At 34.3% G+C, this 18,116-nt stretch overlaps 4 protein-coding genes and 1 long non-coding RNA gene across 7 annotated transcripts in view; 4 read left to right on the forward strand and 1 right to left on the reverse strand.

The window, feature by feature from the left end:
• The first annotated feature begins 27 nt into the window (after window positions 1-27).
• On the forward strand, window positions 28-3,114 carry LOC124444971 (aldo-keto reductase family 1 member A1-B-like). The gene is given in 8 exon segments (XM_046995679.1): window positions 28-321; window positions 913-1,182; window positions 1,955-2,123; window positions 2,224-2,296; window positions 2,298-2,424; window positions 2,655-2,718; window positions 2,721-2,740; window positions 2,841-3,114. Coding segments are annotated over 8 exon segments (981 nt in total). The 5' UTR covers window positions 28-129; the 3' UTR covers window positions 2,907-3,114.
• Window positions 3,115-11,027: 7,913 nt separating this feature from the next.
• LOC124438534 lies at window positions 11,028-12,679 on the forward strand. Its single transcript, XM_046988706.1, is given in 2 exon segments — window positions 11,028-11,767; window positions 11,769-12,679. Coding segments are annotated over 2 exon segments (1,647 nt in total). The 5' UTR covers window positions 11,028-11,031.
• Window positions 12,680-13,239: 560 nt separating this feature from the next.
• Window positions 13,240-13,655, reverse strand: LOC124445000. Its single transcript, XR_006948078.1, has 2 exons — window positions 13,616-13,655; window positions 13,240-13,527 (listed from the first exon to the last, which is right to left on the reverse strand). It is a non-coding gene; the product is annotated as an uncharacterized LOC124445000 (long non-coding RNA).
• On the forward strand, window positions 13,542-16,897 carry LOC124444903 (ankyrin repeat and SOCS box protein 13-like). 2 transcript variants are annotated; one of them, XM_046995590.1, is made up of 6 exons: window positions 13,542-13,777; window positions 14,242-14,389; window positions 14,650-14,946; window positions 15,419-15,667; window positions 15,789-16,040; window positions 16,481-16,897. In XM_046995590.1, exons 1-6 carry the CDS (start codon window positions 13,649-13,651, stop codon window positions 16,618-16,620), a joined length of 1,215 nt encoding a protein of 404 aa, XP_046851546.1. In that variant the 5' UTR covers window positions 13,542-13,648; the 3' UTR covers window positions 16,621-16,897. The 2 variants fall into 2 exon arrangements, with proteins under 2 accessions (XP_046851546.1, XP_046851555.1); XM_046995599.1 differs by having other exon boundaries at window positions 13,543-13,658.
• Window positions 16,898-18,076: 1,179 nt separating this feature from the next.
• LOC124444940 (protein BFR2-like) overlaps window positions 18,077-18,116 on the forward strand; it is a 3,225-nt gene continuing 3,185 nt past the window's right edge. For both annotated transcript variants that reach the window (XM_046995654.1, XM_046995645.1), the window contains exon 1: window positions 18,077-18,116. This exon is cut by the window's right edge and continues 150 nt beyond it. The gene's annotated coding sequence lies outside the window, so the exon portion shown is untranslated.

Below are 18,116 nucleotides of genomic sequence, written 5' to 3' on the forward strand. Positions count from 1 at the left end.
ACTAATTACCCATAGTTCTCTTATAACACCCTATGCGACCCCCGCTGTCATTTTTCCATTGTTCAAACTTCTAATAATTTCTTTCTCTTTCTGATAAAAATCGTATTCTGAAAGCTAAAAAAAGGTGAAATGCATGTAGCACAGCTTCATTCAGGTTCCACTATCCCATTACTTGGTTTAGGTACTTGGAAGAGCAAACCTGGGGTTGTGGGTGATGCTGTTAAAGTCGCCATTGATTCAGGTTATAAGCACATCGACTGTGCAGCAGTTTATGGCAACGAAAAGGAAATTGGTATAGCTTTAAAGGAAAAAATTGGAAAGGTATTGAACATAACATAGAGTTTTAGTAGAAAAAAAAAATTAAAACCGTTACACAAATTATACTTAGATGCCTGATCAGTAATGGCGTGACCGTTGATATTGTATTCAAAAATTAATAATAATTTTGCTTAAAACTTTACACTGTAGAAGTAATAGTTAGGGCTGGCCAGACTGGAAAGTTTGTAAACTGTGTACGTGAGATTTAAGGTGCACAATACAAACTTTTAATTCTGAGGGCTGACTTCACCATGCCAATATCATGTATATTTGATAAATTTCGTTACTATTGTGCATTTCTATATCTGTTTTGTGCAATGCAATATTTTACATAAAGACAAAGACAAGAAAATTCATCATTTTTTCATATTCAATGGTGAAGATTTTTCTGAGCAGAACAATTTTTTTGATGCCGTCAAAACTTTATTGTAAAACGTTTATGTCATGCCACAGATTTGAGTTTTTGTTGCATCTGAGTTGATTGATTTTCTGGTGTTTGAAATGTGTTGTTTTTCCTTGCGAGTAGTCCAGATGCTAAAACCATTTTGATCTTATATTGAAACTTTACCATTGTGATCTTTAAAATTTAAATAGGATATCAAAAGAGAGGATCTGTTTATCACCTCAAAGCTTTGGAATACAAAGCATGCTGCTGAGGATGTTAGACCTGCCTGTGTGCAAACATTGAAAGATTTACAGCTGGAATATTTGGACCTATACCTTATCCATTGGCCTATAGCCCTTAAGTCTGGCATTCCTTTTCCCAAGAATAAGGATGGTTCATTGCAATATAGCGATGTACATCCCTTTGAGACATGGACGGCTATGGAAAAACTAGTTGATGAAGGCTTGGTGAAAATATTGGTAAAACGGTTAATGCCTTAATTACTTAATTATGATCCCTGATTTATTTTTGAAAAAATTGTTAAAAGTCTGAGCTATGGATTGCATGCAAGTATAGTAAAATATTTTTCAATGAAAAATTTCATTGGAGCTACACAAATTACCTCAAATAGTGTGAAAGTTTCCTACTATATAAGTCAATTAAATGTTTTGGAGGTGTTTATAAATAATTACTTCACAACATTTGCAAGATTTTTCAACATGTTCAAAAAAACAAACAAATTGTTCAGAAATCTTGTGTCAAACAGACAAAGAATTGATTGTGATCAGCAATGTTATTGTAGTTTTTATCATTCCCTGGTGTGTGCTTATTGAGAGAATATCCCTAACATTCTCTTTTACTAGTGAAAGATTATTTACAAAAGCCATGTCAAACAACTTGAGTAGCTTCAATGTCATTTTGATTGACAAATCTTTTGACCATTTGGCACAGTTAAGCATTTATACTATGGGCACAGCATGGGAGCTTCATGTGTGCATCATACATGTATAATTAAAATTAAGCAAGAATTGCAGTGTGGTTGAGATGATGACTATGATAAATGTAGATGTACATGATCAAATGTCAGCTGCTTCACGTTTATTTCGTTTTGAACACAATTCTATGTATCAATAATGTTATCCACTTCAGCTTCAATTGAATTGTTTGACACGCTGTTTTTTAAAAGTGCAAAAGAAATTGTTAAGACCTTCGTTAAATTTCCCTATCCTTAAGTTAGTTCCTCCTGGTAAGTCCTTTTTCATTTTATCCTTTATTTTAGGATTGTCTAATTTCAACAGTAAACAAATAAGCGAGATAATGTCGAAATGCAAGATAAAACCCGCTGTACTTCAAGTTGAATGCCATCCTTATCTCAATCAGTCAGATCTCATAAACTTTTGTAAAGATAACCAAATTGTCGGTATGTTTTCAACATTCTGGACGTAAAATTCTTTTCACTTCCAAAAAAATGTTTTCTCAAGGTTCACCCATTGTCTATTTTATTGTCTTTTTTCAAACAGTAACTGCATACAGTCCCTTGGATCGCCTCGACCGTCCCTGGGCTAAGCCTGGTGATCCACTGCTTCTCGAACAATAAAATCCTTGAAGTAGCTAAGAAATACAACAAAAGTGCTGCCCAAGTTTGCATCAGATTTCAAATTGAAAGAGGCGTTTCCGTCATTCCCAAAGTGCTTCCTCATCGAATCAAAGAGAATTTCCAGGTACCGTATTTTCACACCTCTCTAAGATAGTTGCCGAACACGTCACATCCTGTAAACACCCCACCCCACCCCTTAAAATCGGTGTTTTACTATATCTAAATATTACAACACTTGTCTGTCTTCAGTATATACTGCTACAACGATTTCCTAATCTTAAGAAGACATTGATTTTTTTCGAAGCGATTTTTCCTTCATTTTGCACAGAACCGATCAGCTTACTTTTTTATCAGGTCTTCGACTTCAGTTTATCGTCAGACGACATGAAAGTGATCGAATCCTTTCACAGACCATGGAGCCCTGTATCCCAATGATTGAGGTGAGAGATATCTGGAAATGATCTAACTTTTATGCTCCTTTGAACGAAATACTTCCATCCCTTTAACTTGCCTTCTTGTTTGTTGTTGTTTTTTTGCTAGGTCAATGGTAAACAAGTACCACGTGATGAACATCATCCACATTTTCCCTTCAACGAGCCGTTCTGATTTAGAATGCGGTTCATAAAATAATTTTGATAAAAGCCTATTTACAAATACGTTATGGCTTACTCTGTTGATAAACGTTGGAAACAACTTGTAACTCTAAAGTTTTATTTTCTTAGTGCTTGCAAAGTGCTTTTTTAATCGTCGTACGTTTAGTGCGATGAAAATTGTTGAATCATGATTAATAAGAATGAATTTACATTTGACTGAAGAACAATGATGCTGATTCTCTAATGGCTTTCAAAGTTTAGGCATAAGAATTCGATGAATCTTGCCTATGCAGCTATTGCTAGGATATAAATCGATTACCTTTGTTATGATCAAACGCTCATTTAGGTGAAAGTTGACTTACAATTTATCGATCATTAAATAATGTATAAACCCACAAATATTGTGACGTCAGGTGACACGACAACGTTGTCTCTGTTTAATGAAAAGTAATCATTTATAAGGATGACGTTTTATTGGACAAAGTTTTACAAATTTATTGAAAAATGAAGGTTGTAGGATGGAGCATAAAAGTTTGCAGCCTGTTTTCCTTATAAACAGGGATCCTTGACCAGAGACGCGTCGATGCCCGTGCCCTCTCTTATGAACAAGCTATTTCTTTTTTGAAATATAGCGACCTACTTTCTCCCCCCCCCCTCCCATCTTGAACTAGCTCCGCAGTCCCTCTTTTTTTTTGTAGTATTTCACCCCTTGTGAAAGTGTTCTTGGTATGCTGTGCTTAAATGCAATGGGGGAAGGGATACAGAAGGATAAAAGTGGATATAACAAGTACAAAATTTGCATTGCTTGAAATAGGATTTATTTGAATTCAATATGGCAACTTGTAGTTTCAGAGCTTCGTCAACTCCACGTGAGAAACGGATATTATTGGAAATAATGCTAGTAAAATGTCAGCAATGAGTTCGTCTGCTGGTCGTGGTCGTGGTCGTGGAAGAGGAAGAAATAAACCACCTGCGCCTTTGAGAAAACCCGGTGAATTTACTACTACTTCTAAAATCAGAGTTTGGAAGATAGTACTCTTAGTCCTAAAGATGAAAAACCACCTGTTTCAACAGTACAGCAATCTGCAAAGGACGACAGCAGTCTGAGCTTGGAGCCTTTGGCCGGTCAGTATTTATTAAAATTAGTTAAACTGTTCATGAGTTTTATCATTGAATCACCATCATTCGCGAAAGTCTTACTCTTATGTTTTATCAAAATGTTGATCACTATCACCCACTGATCAATTATGAGTTAACAAGAGTGCAGTAAACAGCGCAATTCTCAGAACTGTTGCAATAATTTTGGCATTGTTTTTGTTTTATAATTTAATTACAACAAATGGTCTTGTATTTAGCAAAAGGTTTCATTAAAAAGCTTCTGCAAGAATTTATTACTTACGTATATTTGCTTAGAAATCTTTAAAATTTTGAAACATGACGTCTTCAACAAACTAAGTCATTTTGTTTAAGTTACTAATTTTTTTGTATCATCAGAATGATCAGACATACCTCAACAACATTTGTCATATAGCCTGGTTTTGATATTTACGTTATCATTTAGAACCCAATGCAAAATGATTCTGCAAAGTATTTGCTAAAATGAAACTATTTTTTAAGTTTTTGGGAAATCTCTAGAGAAATAAACAACAATGAAAAATTGATACTTTTTCCAAATTGAAGTGATTGATTCCCACAATCAACTGTCCTTCCATTGACAACTTTACATGAAAACGGCTTACAACTGTTTTTCAATGGAAGTCAGTTCTTTAACAAATTAAATCCCCTATCCTTTATTGAAGAACTATCAGGTTTATGCAATTTTCATTATTTTAGGTGAAAATGCAACAACATTATATCTTTTTCAACTAATCAAACATTGTTACAAAAATTGTAGAAAGTCGAGGGCAAGACATAAATTAAATAATTAATGAAACTTTACCTCATTGAATCTTCTCCTAGAAACTTTGCTGTAATGAAAAATGTTTTTGGCTAAGACATTTAAACCAAACTTCATATGTTGCCCTATTACCTTTACGTGTGCAAGTTGTTTGTATACAAAAGTTGTTTGTATGCAAAAGTGGTTTACAAGCAAAGTCATTTATATGCACAAATAGTTTCTACGTATGCAAAAAGTCATTTATTTTTAATTTAGAAATTAGAAAACTAAATGTTAACAAATCTTTTTTACTACACTAACTGTAGCTACATGAAACTTGCTTTAAAAGAAAAACCAGAAGTTGCTTGGAAATTTGATTATATATTTTGTATTCTTTGAAAATGAGTCATTTTACAAACAGTAAATATCTCAGATTTGGCACCATTACAACAATGCTTCTTTGACCTAATTTTGCTAATTTGTACCATTATGAATTTGCTTTATCACTCATTAAACACATGATCTGCAATGAATTTGAGCATGTGCACATTTTTCAATAGCAACTCATTAGACACCAACCAATAGCACCCCTCTCCACTACCATACCATAATATATAAGGTGTTTGTATATTTCCCTCTCCTAGACGTAAAAGAAATCAAAGAAGAAGATCATCAAACTGAAATACAAGGAAGTGATTTGTGGAAATCTGTTAATAATCCTGAATTTGTTCCAAAATCTCAGCAAGTACAGGCTAGACCTTCAAATTCACTTGTTACAGCTGTTAATGCTCCAATTTATCCCTGGAAGACGTTTTGCAATACACAAAGAAACCGAGGAAAGATCGAATACCATTGTAAATTTTATGACTAGTAAAATGAAACAACTTACAGAAGATCCTGGTTTGTTTGATGAAATTGCAGAAGCTACTGTGAGCTATTTGTTATTGCATTTAAAAGATGAAAATGACATGACATTGGTGTCAGATATACTCTTTGAAAAGGTAGGGATTCTTGCTGTTTCATTTTGTAATGGATTGTACATAGCTTAGAGCATTATAAATATGTAATATTTGTTTGGTATAGTGTGTAGCAGACCGTCATTTTCAATATACTGGATCAAGATTGGCTGGACATATGGATAGATACTTGGTGGTCAACGCATGGACTCGATTCCATTTCGAAATTTTTTGAAAAGGTAAACCTGCACTCTGTAACACTTTGAACTATTTTCATTTTTCATTTAAACTTCTTTTTTGGCATTTCTTTGCATGGCTTGACAAAACTGTGCTATAACTAGAGTTTTAATGTCATTTTTGTGTGCACTATTTTATTTTTATATTCCATTGTTTTTAAAAATGTCAAATGGACGTTTGTGTTTAACTTTATCAAATATTGAATTGATTCATTCACGTTTTTAACCAGTTTGTTACGGCAGATACACTCGAACGTTTTTTTTTTGGTTTTTTAAATGGAAACAGTCCTTCAAATATAGTCCATTTATGTTGTATTGTGCTTATAGGTAATTACTGTAGATAAAAATGAACTTTTCTAAATGCGTATTGTGAAAAAATATAACATCCTGATGATCATATACGTACATAAAGAACCTCATTAACCATTTACATGCAAGAATGTACATGCAAGGCTGTTGAATTTTTTAGGTGTAGTAAAGAAAATACCATGTTTGACAACACAATTGAAAGCGATCTAGAAAGAGCATGTAGTCTTGCCCTTTTTATGGGTGAATTGCTTCGAAATTACAAGGTTTGCATACGTAAAGATCGCATTCGATCCTTTTCATCTGATCTGAGGCATGTAACCTTTTAAAATTCATTTAAAATATACTATTCAAATTACTTGGAGGTCATTGAGGGCAGGGGACTTGAATCGATCATATTGTATGTTGAACGATTTTAGCTACAATATCAATAACTATTTGTAGTCGTCAAGTTACTCTAGTTGCGACTTCAGTACGTGTATTGTTACGCAAAGTTCACAAATGCTGAAATACACAACATGAGAATTTTTTAACTTGAAGTTTGGTCACCATGAAATTTCAGTTTGATTTTCAGTCAAAATTCAACTTTTTTTCTGTTCACCATATTCGTTTTTGTCTTTTGTCATCCAGGACAAGAACGACAAGACTATTGGTAAATTATTATGTGTTGTCACAGATTTGTTAAAAAAACTCTTAAGCTGTAGCAATCCGAAGCTTCTCATAACCGCTGGAAAACTTTTAAAGGTAGGGAAGCTTCTGTAAATTTTATGTAAGCTGTCGTGAACTCCTCTCATGTTCGTCTTGATTTTCTTTTTGATGAGCGGGAATCATTTGATCTAGTATATTTACTAGGTTAAGCTGTTCACCAAACACATAATTATTTTTCTTTAAAAAATGTTGCAAATGTTTAGCTACACAAACTAGAATAATAGTCTCCTTGTTCATTTGTCCAGAGAATTGATTTCACACATGTCGTTCATGCTGAGGTGTCTTTGAAGTTTCGAGTTATTTGTTTTTATTAGTCTTTCTGTATGTGAGTCACGTTGTACTGTGTGATCTCTTTGTTTGCGTTTGAAAGCTTCTTTGACAAGTTGAACTGCTGCATAGAGTTGTCGAACAATTCTATTAAATTCAATTGATCTTCATTGCAATTTTCATTTTAAATGTTGTTGTGATTGTTCGTATGTTTTATACAATCAAATCAATATGCTGCCATATTTTATCTGCTATCTAATCTCTGTGTTACGTACTTTGTTCAATATCACCCAACCGCTTTGTACGCACAAACTTGACAAAGTGCAAGACATAAAACTTATGTGAGTTTTCTTTATTTCTTAAGTTGACTGGAGGCTTGCTTGATCAAGAGAACGAGTTATTTCATTCTGTAAAACAGTTGGCAGTTGATGAACTTGTTGACAGGTGAGCCCCTTACTCCAGTAGCGAATTCAACCGACAAGTATTGGTCCTGCATGCTATGTTGATATCAGATTATTATCACCATATTGTTTTCACAGTGTGAGACCATTGAACTAAAATACATGGAACGCTACCTGTAATGCAAAAGCCTAATAATTTTTTGAAGCCAAATCTTACACCTGGCGACGATTTACCCCAGACACGCGTGTGTATTTCAATCAATCATCTCTCCGCGAGGAATCTCGAAACACGCGTGTCTGGGTGTAAGATTTGGCTTCAATTATGTGCTTCAGGTAGCGTTCCTTGTATTTTAGTTCAATGGTGCGAACACACCGAAATTCACGTAGCTGCATGGACTAAACAATCGGGCTGGCTTCGCCACTGTCTTATACTAACGTGAAGTATGCACAAATTTGTATTATATGACTTTAAATAGATTGACAGCAGTCAATGAACTCAAATGTAGGGCTTTATTTGGCAATATTTGAAACTGAAAACTAATCGTGTTTTCTTTATGACGAAATTGAAGTCTTAGTTTGCCAAAGCTACAAAATTGGCAAGTCTGGTGTGGTTGCTGCGTTAGAGAATATAGGGTTGAAAACGTGATATGATGCGAAAAATTATTTTGGTTTTGAATTTCAGTACTGCTCGAGGGTTATTTCATCGTGTTTGTGAGTTGAAAGAAGCCAACTGGGGTCTCAAGCTCCAGTATCAGTACCAGATATGCTTGCTACACAAGAAACCTCCATTTTCATTCCAGTAATTACATTCTTCATTGAGTATTGTTGCAATTGAGATAAAATTGTACACGTTCATATAATTTATAATCATTTGGTCTTAAATAATTATTACATACAAATAATTATGCCGCTAAAATAACTTAGCGATCTACTGCAATCGATTGGACCTTCAATACCTTCAGGCAGCACATTATATTGTAATTATGCTCTTGCATGTTTCACTATCATTTATGGCCGCTTTTATGTTACTGAATTTGAACCTTTAATGTTTAGAACATAAGGGGAATGTTAGAAGAGGAACAAGAAAGTGACATACCAGTACTAAATGAAGGTAATGTTAATAACGTTGCAGATTACATGTCTCGTTTTCGTTATCTAAATAGGGGTATTTAGCTTCAAACCGAAAGTCTAAGACCACAACGTTATTAACGCTTCAAAAATATGTCTCCGTTCGAAGAGAGTGCATTATAGTTTTCAATGCTAAACGTTATGTGGTTAAAAGTAAGTTTGTGCATGATAAACAGATGTGTGAAAAAAACATTTCCATTAAATGGTATATTAGGTAGTAAGTAGATAATTTTTTCAAGGTTCGCAGATACAGGCAGAAAAGATTAAGAAAAGAAGACTATAGTGGATCAAAACTCTACTCTAATTTCATATTACAGTGTTATGTAGTTCTTTCTTATTTTAGACGAGTGGAACGACTATGCGATCGATAGCGGCGCTCAAGAAGTTTACGACGAAAATGCGTATGAAAATGATGAAGAACTTTTATACCAGCAGGTGTACCTGGAACAATACGGCGTACCTTACCCGTAAGTTTTGGTTCTGAAGTGTTACTTAGATTCCAGATGAAAATAGTTTGCATCAATACTAAGATAACAATTGCAAGATGTATCTATGTTAAGATGGATTTCCTATGGATAGATAACTGTAAACAACCAGGGCTTTTATTCTGTTGATTCATTATCCTGACAAAGAGGAAACTTCTCATAAAGAACCTTTAAATTTTCTTTCAGCTTTATAAAGGATAACATTTAATAAATTAGCGGTTCTCTACTACTAGCTTTTATCGATTGCCGTACGATCGTCTTATTTCTTGCCATTAAAAGCAAAGTTGTTTTTTAGAACTACAGAGTCTTGGTCCAATGCTGACGAAGATGATTACTATGAGGATTTTGAGAAATTCTTGCAAGGTTGAGAGCTATGGGATATGAGTATGCGTGGTCGTAACATGCTTGTAGTCAAGTGCATTGATGATTCATTGATTTCACCAAACTGGGTCTTGTTTTATGACGGAGCTTTCATTTTGTAGTTTGATATTCAATGTTTGACGTTAATTCAAAATTTCTTTCCTTTGAAATGACTGGGCCTGTTGTTGGACTGGTTTGTCTGAGTAAGATCGTCATGTGATTTCTACAGCTCAATCTCTCGAAGGAAGTCCCAAATCCAATCTTTCAACCGGTAAAACTGAAAATCTTAGCTTTGGATTGAAAAATCATCCCAAATCCAATCTTTCAACCAGCAAAACTGAAAATTTTAGCTCTGTATTAAAAAATGAACATAGCATAAAATAATTTCTTCATCATTCGTAATTTGCTCCGATTCACTATGTTTCAGGAATTTGTTTTACTCATTCAATTATTGTAAAACTAATGTTTTAATTTGTGGTGTTTAGTTTAAAGCCTTCATCAGTAAAACCTGTAAAGTAAAAGTTCTTCGATTAAATTATGTTTGTAAGTTCATCAGGCAAAGATGAATAATTTATGCTGAGTTAAAGTATGAAATACATGAATACATTGCATACCATAATAAAGAGAGCCGAATTAAAATCCTCGATAAATCAAAGTTCCATTTCTGTCATTGCACTTCTGCACTATAATGAAAGTTAATGATGGCCAAATGAAACTTGAGCATTGGGTTTGAGTGAACATAACAACAATATTTTATTGTTTCTTTTGTTTCCTTCATAGACCTTTCAGATTATTTTAAACTCTTTTCGTATTCAGGTGCAAACATTTGTTTTAATAAACCAACGAAGAAGTTTGTTGGCTTTAGGAAAGTCGGTGATGGGATGGTAAAGAACCGTAGTCTATCTAGGGCAACCCCAGGGTTAGTTTTAGTTGACCTTAAGGTACTTATTCCCCTTCCAAATCAGGCGTAAGTTTCAAAAAATGAAAAAAACAATTTCGTTTGTTTTGGATACATTGAGTATTGTAGTTTATGATTTTGAAGTTTATTTTGTAAAATATTTCATCAAAATACTTGAAAAAGTAAAAAAACTGACACTGTTTAATAATTTGGGCCTTAGCAACGCCTTAGTAACCAAAAAGGGCTTCCTAATATCCACCAAAAACTCTCTGAAACCATTTTCATTCCTTGCTACTTTGACGTATGTTATTAACAAGGTCTTTCGGCTCGTTTTGTCGTAATTCTGTGGTAAATAGCTGTTTGGGGGATGGTATAAAGCTATAAAGAACAGCGTGGCGATCGGGAAGTGTGAGAAATTACGTTCCTTCAATAATCTTTGAATTCTAACATTTTTGTGCTGGGAAAGTTATAATTTTTTGTTTGAAAAATCATTCTCTTTGGTTTTCTTCTTAATATAATGGGAAATAGTCGCAATAGAAGTAGAAAAAGGGTGAAAATTACCCCTAGAAAACCAGCTAAGAAATTCAAATATGGCGATGATCATGTTGAAAACACTTGTCCTTCTGGCGTCGAAATTGGGGATCAAAGTGCAGATTATGGAGTTGAGCGTGATCATATAGACTCGATAAAAGAAGGCACAATATTTATCGATTTGTCTGTGTTGTTTGGCGTTTTTGAAGACGTTTTGAAATGCCCAGAATGCGGAGATGATACAACAGCTCACATTGATTTAAACAAAAAACATGGATTTTCCCAGTATGTTGTTTTGGACTGTCGAGATCCGAGATGTGATTGGAAGCATTGCTTTCATACGTCTAAAAAACATGGGCGCTCGTTTGAAATCAACGTCCGATCTGTGCTAGCGTTTCGAGAAATCGGAAAAGGGCACAATGCCATGCAAACATTTGCCAAGGTAATGAATATGCCTCCTCCACCCACTCGAAAGAACTTCACGAAGATTCAGAACAAACAACTTTTCCCAATAATCGAACAACTGGCAAACGATAGCATGACAACAAATGCATTTAAAGTGAAAGAAGCATGTGGAAATGATGAAGGAGAATGTGGAATATCCCTGGATGGAACATGGCAGAAAAGAGGTCATGCGTCACACAATGGTGTGGTTACTGCTATTTCTCTATCCACAAAGAAATGTGTTGATGTGGAAGTTCTTTCAGATAAATGTAAAGAGTGTCAAAAAATGGAAAAAGAAACAAAGTGATCCAAGGTATGAAGTGTGGAAAGCCAACCACCTCTGCAAAATTAATCACTCTGGTAGTTCCAACAGTATGGAAACAGTTGGAGCAGTTAGAATTTTTGAAAGATCAGTGGCGACACGAGGACTAAAATATATTCACATGCTTGGTGATGGTGATTCCTCTACTTATAACAATATTGTTGATAGGAAACCCTATGGAGATGAGCTAATACCAAATAAATTAGAGTGTATTGGTCATGTCCAGAAACGAGTTGGGAGCAGGTTGCGGAGGTTGAAGAATGCTAATAAAGGTGTAAAACTTCAGGATGGAAAAGGTTTAGCTGGTAAAGGAAGATTGACAGATGGAAAAATAGACATTTTACAAAACTACTATGGTCTGGCAGTAAGAAACAATCTCAATGATGTTGAAAAAATGGCTAGGGATATAAAGGCTTCTTTGTATCATGTTGCATCCACAGACGCCAACCCACAACATCAGCTTTGTCCGGATGGAGAAAACAGTTGGTGTCAGTATAAGGTCAGCCCAGAAACATACAAACATAAGAATGGTTTAGCTAAATGTATTGTTGAACTAATTGAACCAGTTTTTGACAGTTTATGTGACCAAAGGCTATTGGAGAAATGCATGCATGGTTTAACACAAAATGTTAATGAATGTTTAAATGGGTTGATTTGGGAGAGATGTCCTAAGTCAACTTATGCAGAGAAAGAAACTGTTGCACTTGCCACATATTTAGCAGTGCTAAAGTTCAATGATGGAGATATTTTCTTTATAAAGATCTTTGAAGATTTGAATATAACACCAGGAAAATTTTCTTTGGAAGCAACCAAAGTGTCGTCATCAATAGAAACAAATGTTCCACAAAACAGAAAACAGAAACAGTAAAGAACAGAAGAAAATTTCTAAGACACCAAAGGAAAAGTTATATGGACAAAGCTGAGGCTATTGAAGGGCCAACTTATGAAAGGGGGTTCTAAGGCACTTTACAGATATATATTATAAAAGGAAACTTTAAATTGCTCTTTTCTGCATTCATTGATTTTACAAGAATGGGTAGTTTTTGTGACATCATAATTTTGTTGGAATTTGATGCAGAAAATTGAAATTTGGTATGTAGATAAAACACAACTTAAACTAGTGCCTGACGTTTTTAAAATTTAAAATTTCTTAATTATGTTTTAATTATCATGTATTTGCATATTAATTAGTGGGGAGTTTTATGAAAAATTTAGATTTTCTTCAATATTTTTTTATAAAAAAGGATTTTTGAAAAAATAAAAACGTCAGGCACTAGATTATGTTCTAAGCTTTCCAAAAAATGTATCATTTATGATATTTAACTTGTTCAATTGCACAAAATCATGTCACGCGTCAGTGCTAATTAGCCGGCCGCCATATTGGCTCATTAGTGTAATTAACAAGAATGTGAAAATTTTTTTTTCTCAATTAGTTTCCCCAGTCAATGCAATTCAGAAAATGCCAAAATTCATATTATTTCATGTAAATTGTACAAAAATCCATTGAAGGGGTATAAGTACCTTAATGAATTATACTTTCGACAATATTAAGGTAAAATGTATTGAAATCAAAGTAGCCACTAAAAGTAGTTAAATCGCTCAATGATTGTAATTTTGTGTTAGCGATGTTGGCAGTGATTCGTTCATTTTATTTCGTTCTGTCTTTATCCTTTTTTTGTTCTCATACGCCTCCGCATCGCCCACAAATGAACATTCCTACCGGAAGTTTACGTAACCACAGTAAGTAACGTCAAAAAATTTTCAACTTTTACAAATAACAAATTTTATCCATAAAAGGTTCTACCATTTATGAACAGATGCAACTTTGAAACTGTCGATGGCACAAGGTAACAATAACCATGTACCTTTACCGCCTCCATTACCTCCTGTTACACCTTCAGTAAATATCAATCCCAGCGTTGTTCAACAATTGCATCGGGCCTGTAGGACCGGCGATAGAGAAACAGTAAGTTGTCATTGATCGACGTTTATTTACAGAAAGGTAAAAAGGAAAGTAGACCTTTATAGATGGATGGAAAAATAACTTACAATTTATCAATTTTCATTTGTTTTCGTTTGAAAATGTAGCATTTAAATGCTTTAATGTTCATCTAACGGAATTTGCCTTTGTTATGGTGCCATTTTACCATTTCACGGATTTAAGCTTTGAAAACGCCCCCTGCTGAAATAATGAGATTTAGATTGCAGTGTGTAGTAAATAGCATATTGTTAAAGATTGATGTACAATATAGTAGGGGAATTTGGGATTCCCCTTCAAATGTGTGCATCATAGTAATTCCTACAAAATGCAAGATCTTTTGTAAATTACAACATACACAATATCTTGGGAAAGATGGTTAAAATGTTTCTAAATTACATGGCTGATTATTACTTTTTGTATTGGAAATTTTTATTTTGATTGTACAACAGCTTCAAATTTTGGTTCCGAATGTAAAAGATGAGATCAATTTCACATGTGACAGATCAAAAGAAACAATGCTCCACATGGTCACGAGGCATGGATATACAGACTGTATGAAAGTACTTCTTCGTAATGGTGCAAATGCAGACTGTATTGGTAAGTCAAATTGTACACTACTTTAACTCTGGTACTTTATTTGATTATTTTTTCTATTATACATATTTTAGTCTAAGAAGTGATGGATGATTTTGCCATAATTAGGTCATAGTCATATAATAAAAATATAATGCCATGATTAACTAGTAGGTACTACTTCTTTGGTGATTGTTTCATCTGACCTAGCTGGGTCGGTAATAATGGTTAAGTTCAATGGTTTTGTGGTCATGATAACTAGTTGACATTATTCATCTCTTCAGACAGCAAGAGAAAGAATGCTCTTCACATAGCAGCCGCTGCAGGTAACCTTGAAGGATTGAAACTTCTTATTGAACATGGAGCGGAACTGAACAAACGTGATAAATATGGAAGAGGGGGGCTGCATTGGGCCACCATATTCAACCATGTTGAATGTGTTAAAGAACTTATTCGAGCAAATGCGGAGATCGTTTGTGAGGGCAACTGGCAACCTTTGCATGAAGCAGCAAAGGCTGGACATAATGAAATAGTTCAGGTTCTTGTTGATGCTGGCTGTGATGTAAAGAACCCTTCAAAATGTAAGTAAGAGTAAGACAACTTGCTTTCTCTTTTTCTTTGAATCACTTTGGACCCCATCAACCACATTTGCATTTAAGTGATTTATGGTTTGATCACGTGAAATAGAGCATACCAATGTCATCAACTGATTGACTGATGTTCAGACTTTCTACTCAGAAGTATTTTGATTGGCTATTACACTTTCTTGCACACGTAACGAAGCACGTGCACTTAAAGTTGATCTCCATTATTTAGAGAACATCTTTGATAAATATTGTAAGTAAACCAATTTGACTTGACCATCCATTGACTCAACTCATTAGGAAGCTATAATACTATTTGTCACGTGACAACGCAATACACAAGCAACTCAGGCCATGGCGCACGCTATAAAGAACGGTAAAGACGACCCGCATTTTAGTTGCTTGAAGAAATTTCTAGAGTTTTTTCTAAGTAGTAAGTAGTACGGCAAAAGTTGCGCTTAAACTTCAGTTCCAGGACCCAGACGGCCGTGGTCCCCCTTGCACGTAGCATGTCGTCAGGGCAACCTGGAAACGGTGAAATTATTGATATCACTTGGAGCAAACATAAATACGGTCAATGCCGGAGGACACACGCCATTACACGAAGCTGCTTATCGCGGTTTTGAGAAAATATTGATTGAACTTTTGAAGAATGGTGCCAAATGTAATGCAATAAGTAATCAGAGAAGGACACCGTTACACGAAGCTTGTATTCAAGGTACCTATGAATGGTGTAAGAACCAATCATTAGCTACTATTCATTATGCTTTGTTACCTGAATCAAATCCTTACTTCTTTTTCATCACGTACACGTATATTGATTACCATCGTTTTTCTAGGAAACGTAAAAGTAGCTGCTTTTCTATTGGATGCTGGATCGAATATTCACGCTCAAGATGTCGTAATGAACACCTCTCTGCATTACGTTGTTAGTGCCAACTACGGGAAAGATATTAAATTGCAGTTGCTGAATATGTTATTAAGTTACGGTGCAGACTGTTTGATGCTGGGAAAAGATGACGACACTGCGATTGACGCGGCTTATGCTAATTTCTTTACAGAGGGCATCGAAATTATGAAGGAAAGCTTAGGTAGGCTGTTGCATGTCAATGTTGCGCTTTTAAAGTAAGTTAAATAAATTACAACAACGTTTGCATTTATTTACTTTTGCAAATACCTTAAAAACAGTTCTATTGGTAAATATATGGCAAAAAGAACATTTGTTATAACTTATAAAAATATTATTAATTGAGCTGTTGTAACTTATTTTGACTAAGGCTATTTAGGTATTAAAGCATTAAATGAAGCATTGGTTTATTACTGCATACGGATTTCAATTGTTGGAATTTTTGTAAAGCATTTGTTTGGCACCAGGATTACAGAGTTTTAATGAGAATTAGTTTTCCTGTTTTACTCGTGTGTGTCGATGATCAAAGATCAAGTACACCACATCACCACCACCTTTTCTTCGTGATTGTTATTTATTGTTAAGAGTCCGAAAGAAAGCACTGTTATTTGTTTCTTGTTGCAGAAACTCCGCGTTTGTTGGCTTTACAATGCAAGATTGTGATTCGCAAAAGAATGTTCAAGAGAATGCAAGACATTCATCTTCTCAATTTACCTTCACCGTTGATAAAGTATGTTATTGAAATTGAAGGTACTAATTTATAGTGCGCGAGGAATGTTTTGTATTTCGAGTTTTTAATTAGAGAAAACATTTTTAGCTTATGTAAATAGAAAATCGCATGCTGTTATGGTAAATACTTTTAAGAAAGTGTCAATAGACTTGTGTTTTTTCATAATATTCAGAGATTTAGAGATTTTATGCAATGATATGTGAGTGCCCAAATTGGTTAATTACTGTGTTGAAATCAGCTTGTGTAAACAATGAAGAAGTTATTTTCGAAGCATTTCACGAAGAATTTAGAAATAAATAACGAAAAGAAAATATTCATCAATGTGCTGTAATTCTATGATTTGATTTTTTTTTTCATTTTTTATCATGATAATGCAAAGCATCGTAGATGACGAATGCCTTAGAAATTTTATAGAAAACTATGCAAAACACTTTAGTGTCTATTTATTGCTGTTTTTTTGTCGTATTTAAGTTAGATCGCCACACGACGATTGCTGCAGCGATCGTCTTAAAAATTTTCCAAAATACATGCGCAGTAGAAATAATATGAACGATCATCTCTTGATTAAGTATGGCCGGAAACTATAAGAATCATCTCTGGGAGATCTGCCTTTGAACTGGCAAGAACAAAAAGTACTTTCTTACAAATTGTGAATGATAGACATTCTCGAGTATGGCATTTCTCGAGAAGAAACTGTTAGTAGAGTTGCAGTAGTGTAGTAGAGCAGTTTGGTTTTAAATCTTTCGACATTACAACAAAAATTGCTTATTATATCGCTTAAATATGTTTGCGTGAAAGAAAAGAACCTGGAAATTTAGACGAATATGTGATCTTTGCCGTTTATGTTTAGAGACGCTTAAAAATTCAGTTTCAACGAGAGTAAACGACATTTTCTGAACTTCTTACTACGTATAGCATGTTAGAAGTGAATCAATTGATTTAGAATCATCTCACACAGAAAGACAATGTCAGATGCATAACTAAAACATTTGTTAGTTTACACCATCAAAAGAAAAGTAGCATTGATTTAACGAAATAGGTTGTGTTAAATTGGGTGACAAAAATTTTAAAGTTGCATGTGTTAAACCATGCTTTAAACGTTAGATCGGCTTTGCAGAAAGTTGTACCGTATTTCAAACGATGAAATTTTATACAAGCATTATTTTGCCTCCCAAAACATTTCTTTGTCATCCAGTTGCCTCTCTTATTCATTTTTACCGAGTACAGCCTCTGCATCTATGTGTTAGCTAGGCTAGGATCACGCAGGTTAATATTGTAAGAGCGATTACGAACAATGTTGTTGTGCAACAGATCAAAAATGATTTTATAATAGCAAAGCAAACCTCTCATGTTGGAGACAACGATTCAAAGTGAAAAAAGTTATCGTTTATAGTTAAGTCACATTGGCTATTGTAAGGGATTGAGTGAAGATGTGCAAATAGCTTCGGTATTTAATTCAACAGAATGCTTTTTGTGCCACAGAGCATGACGCATATATAATTTGTATAATAACTCGCGCAAGTCACAAGC

The sequence above is a fragment of the Xenia sp. Carnegie-2017 genome, unplaced genomic scaffold (genome assembly GCF_021976095.1).
Source record: "Xenia sp. Carnegie-2017 unplaced genomic scaffold, XeniaSp_v1 HiC_scaffold_1, whole genome shotgun sequence".
Classification (NCBI taxonomy): Eukaryota; Metazoa; Cnidaria; class Anthozoa; order Malacalcyonacea; family Xeniidae; genus Xenia; species Xenia sp. Carnegie-2017.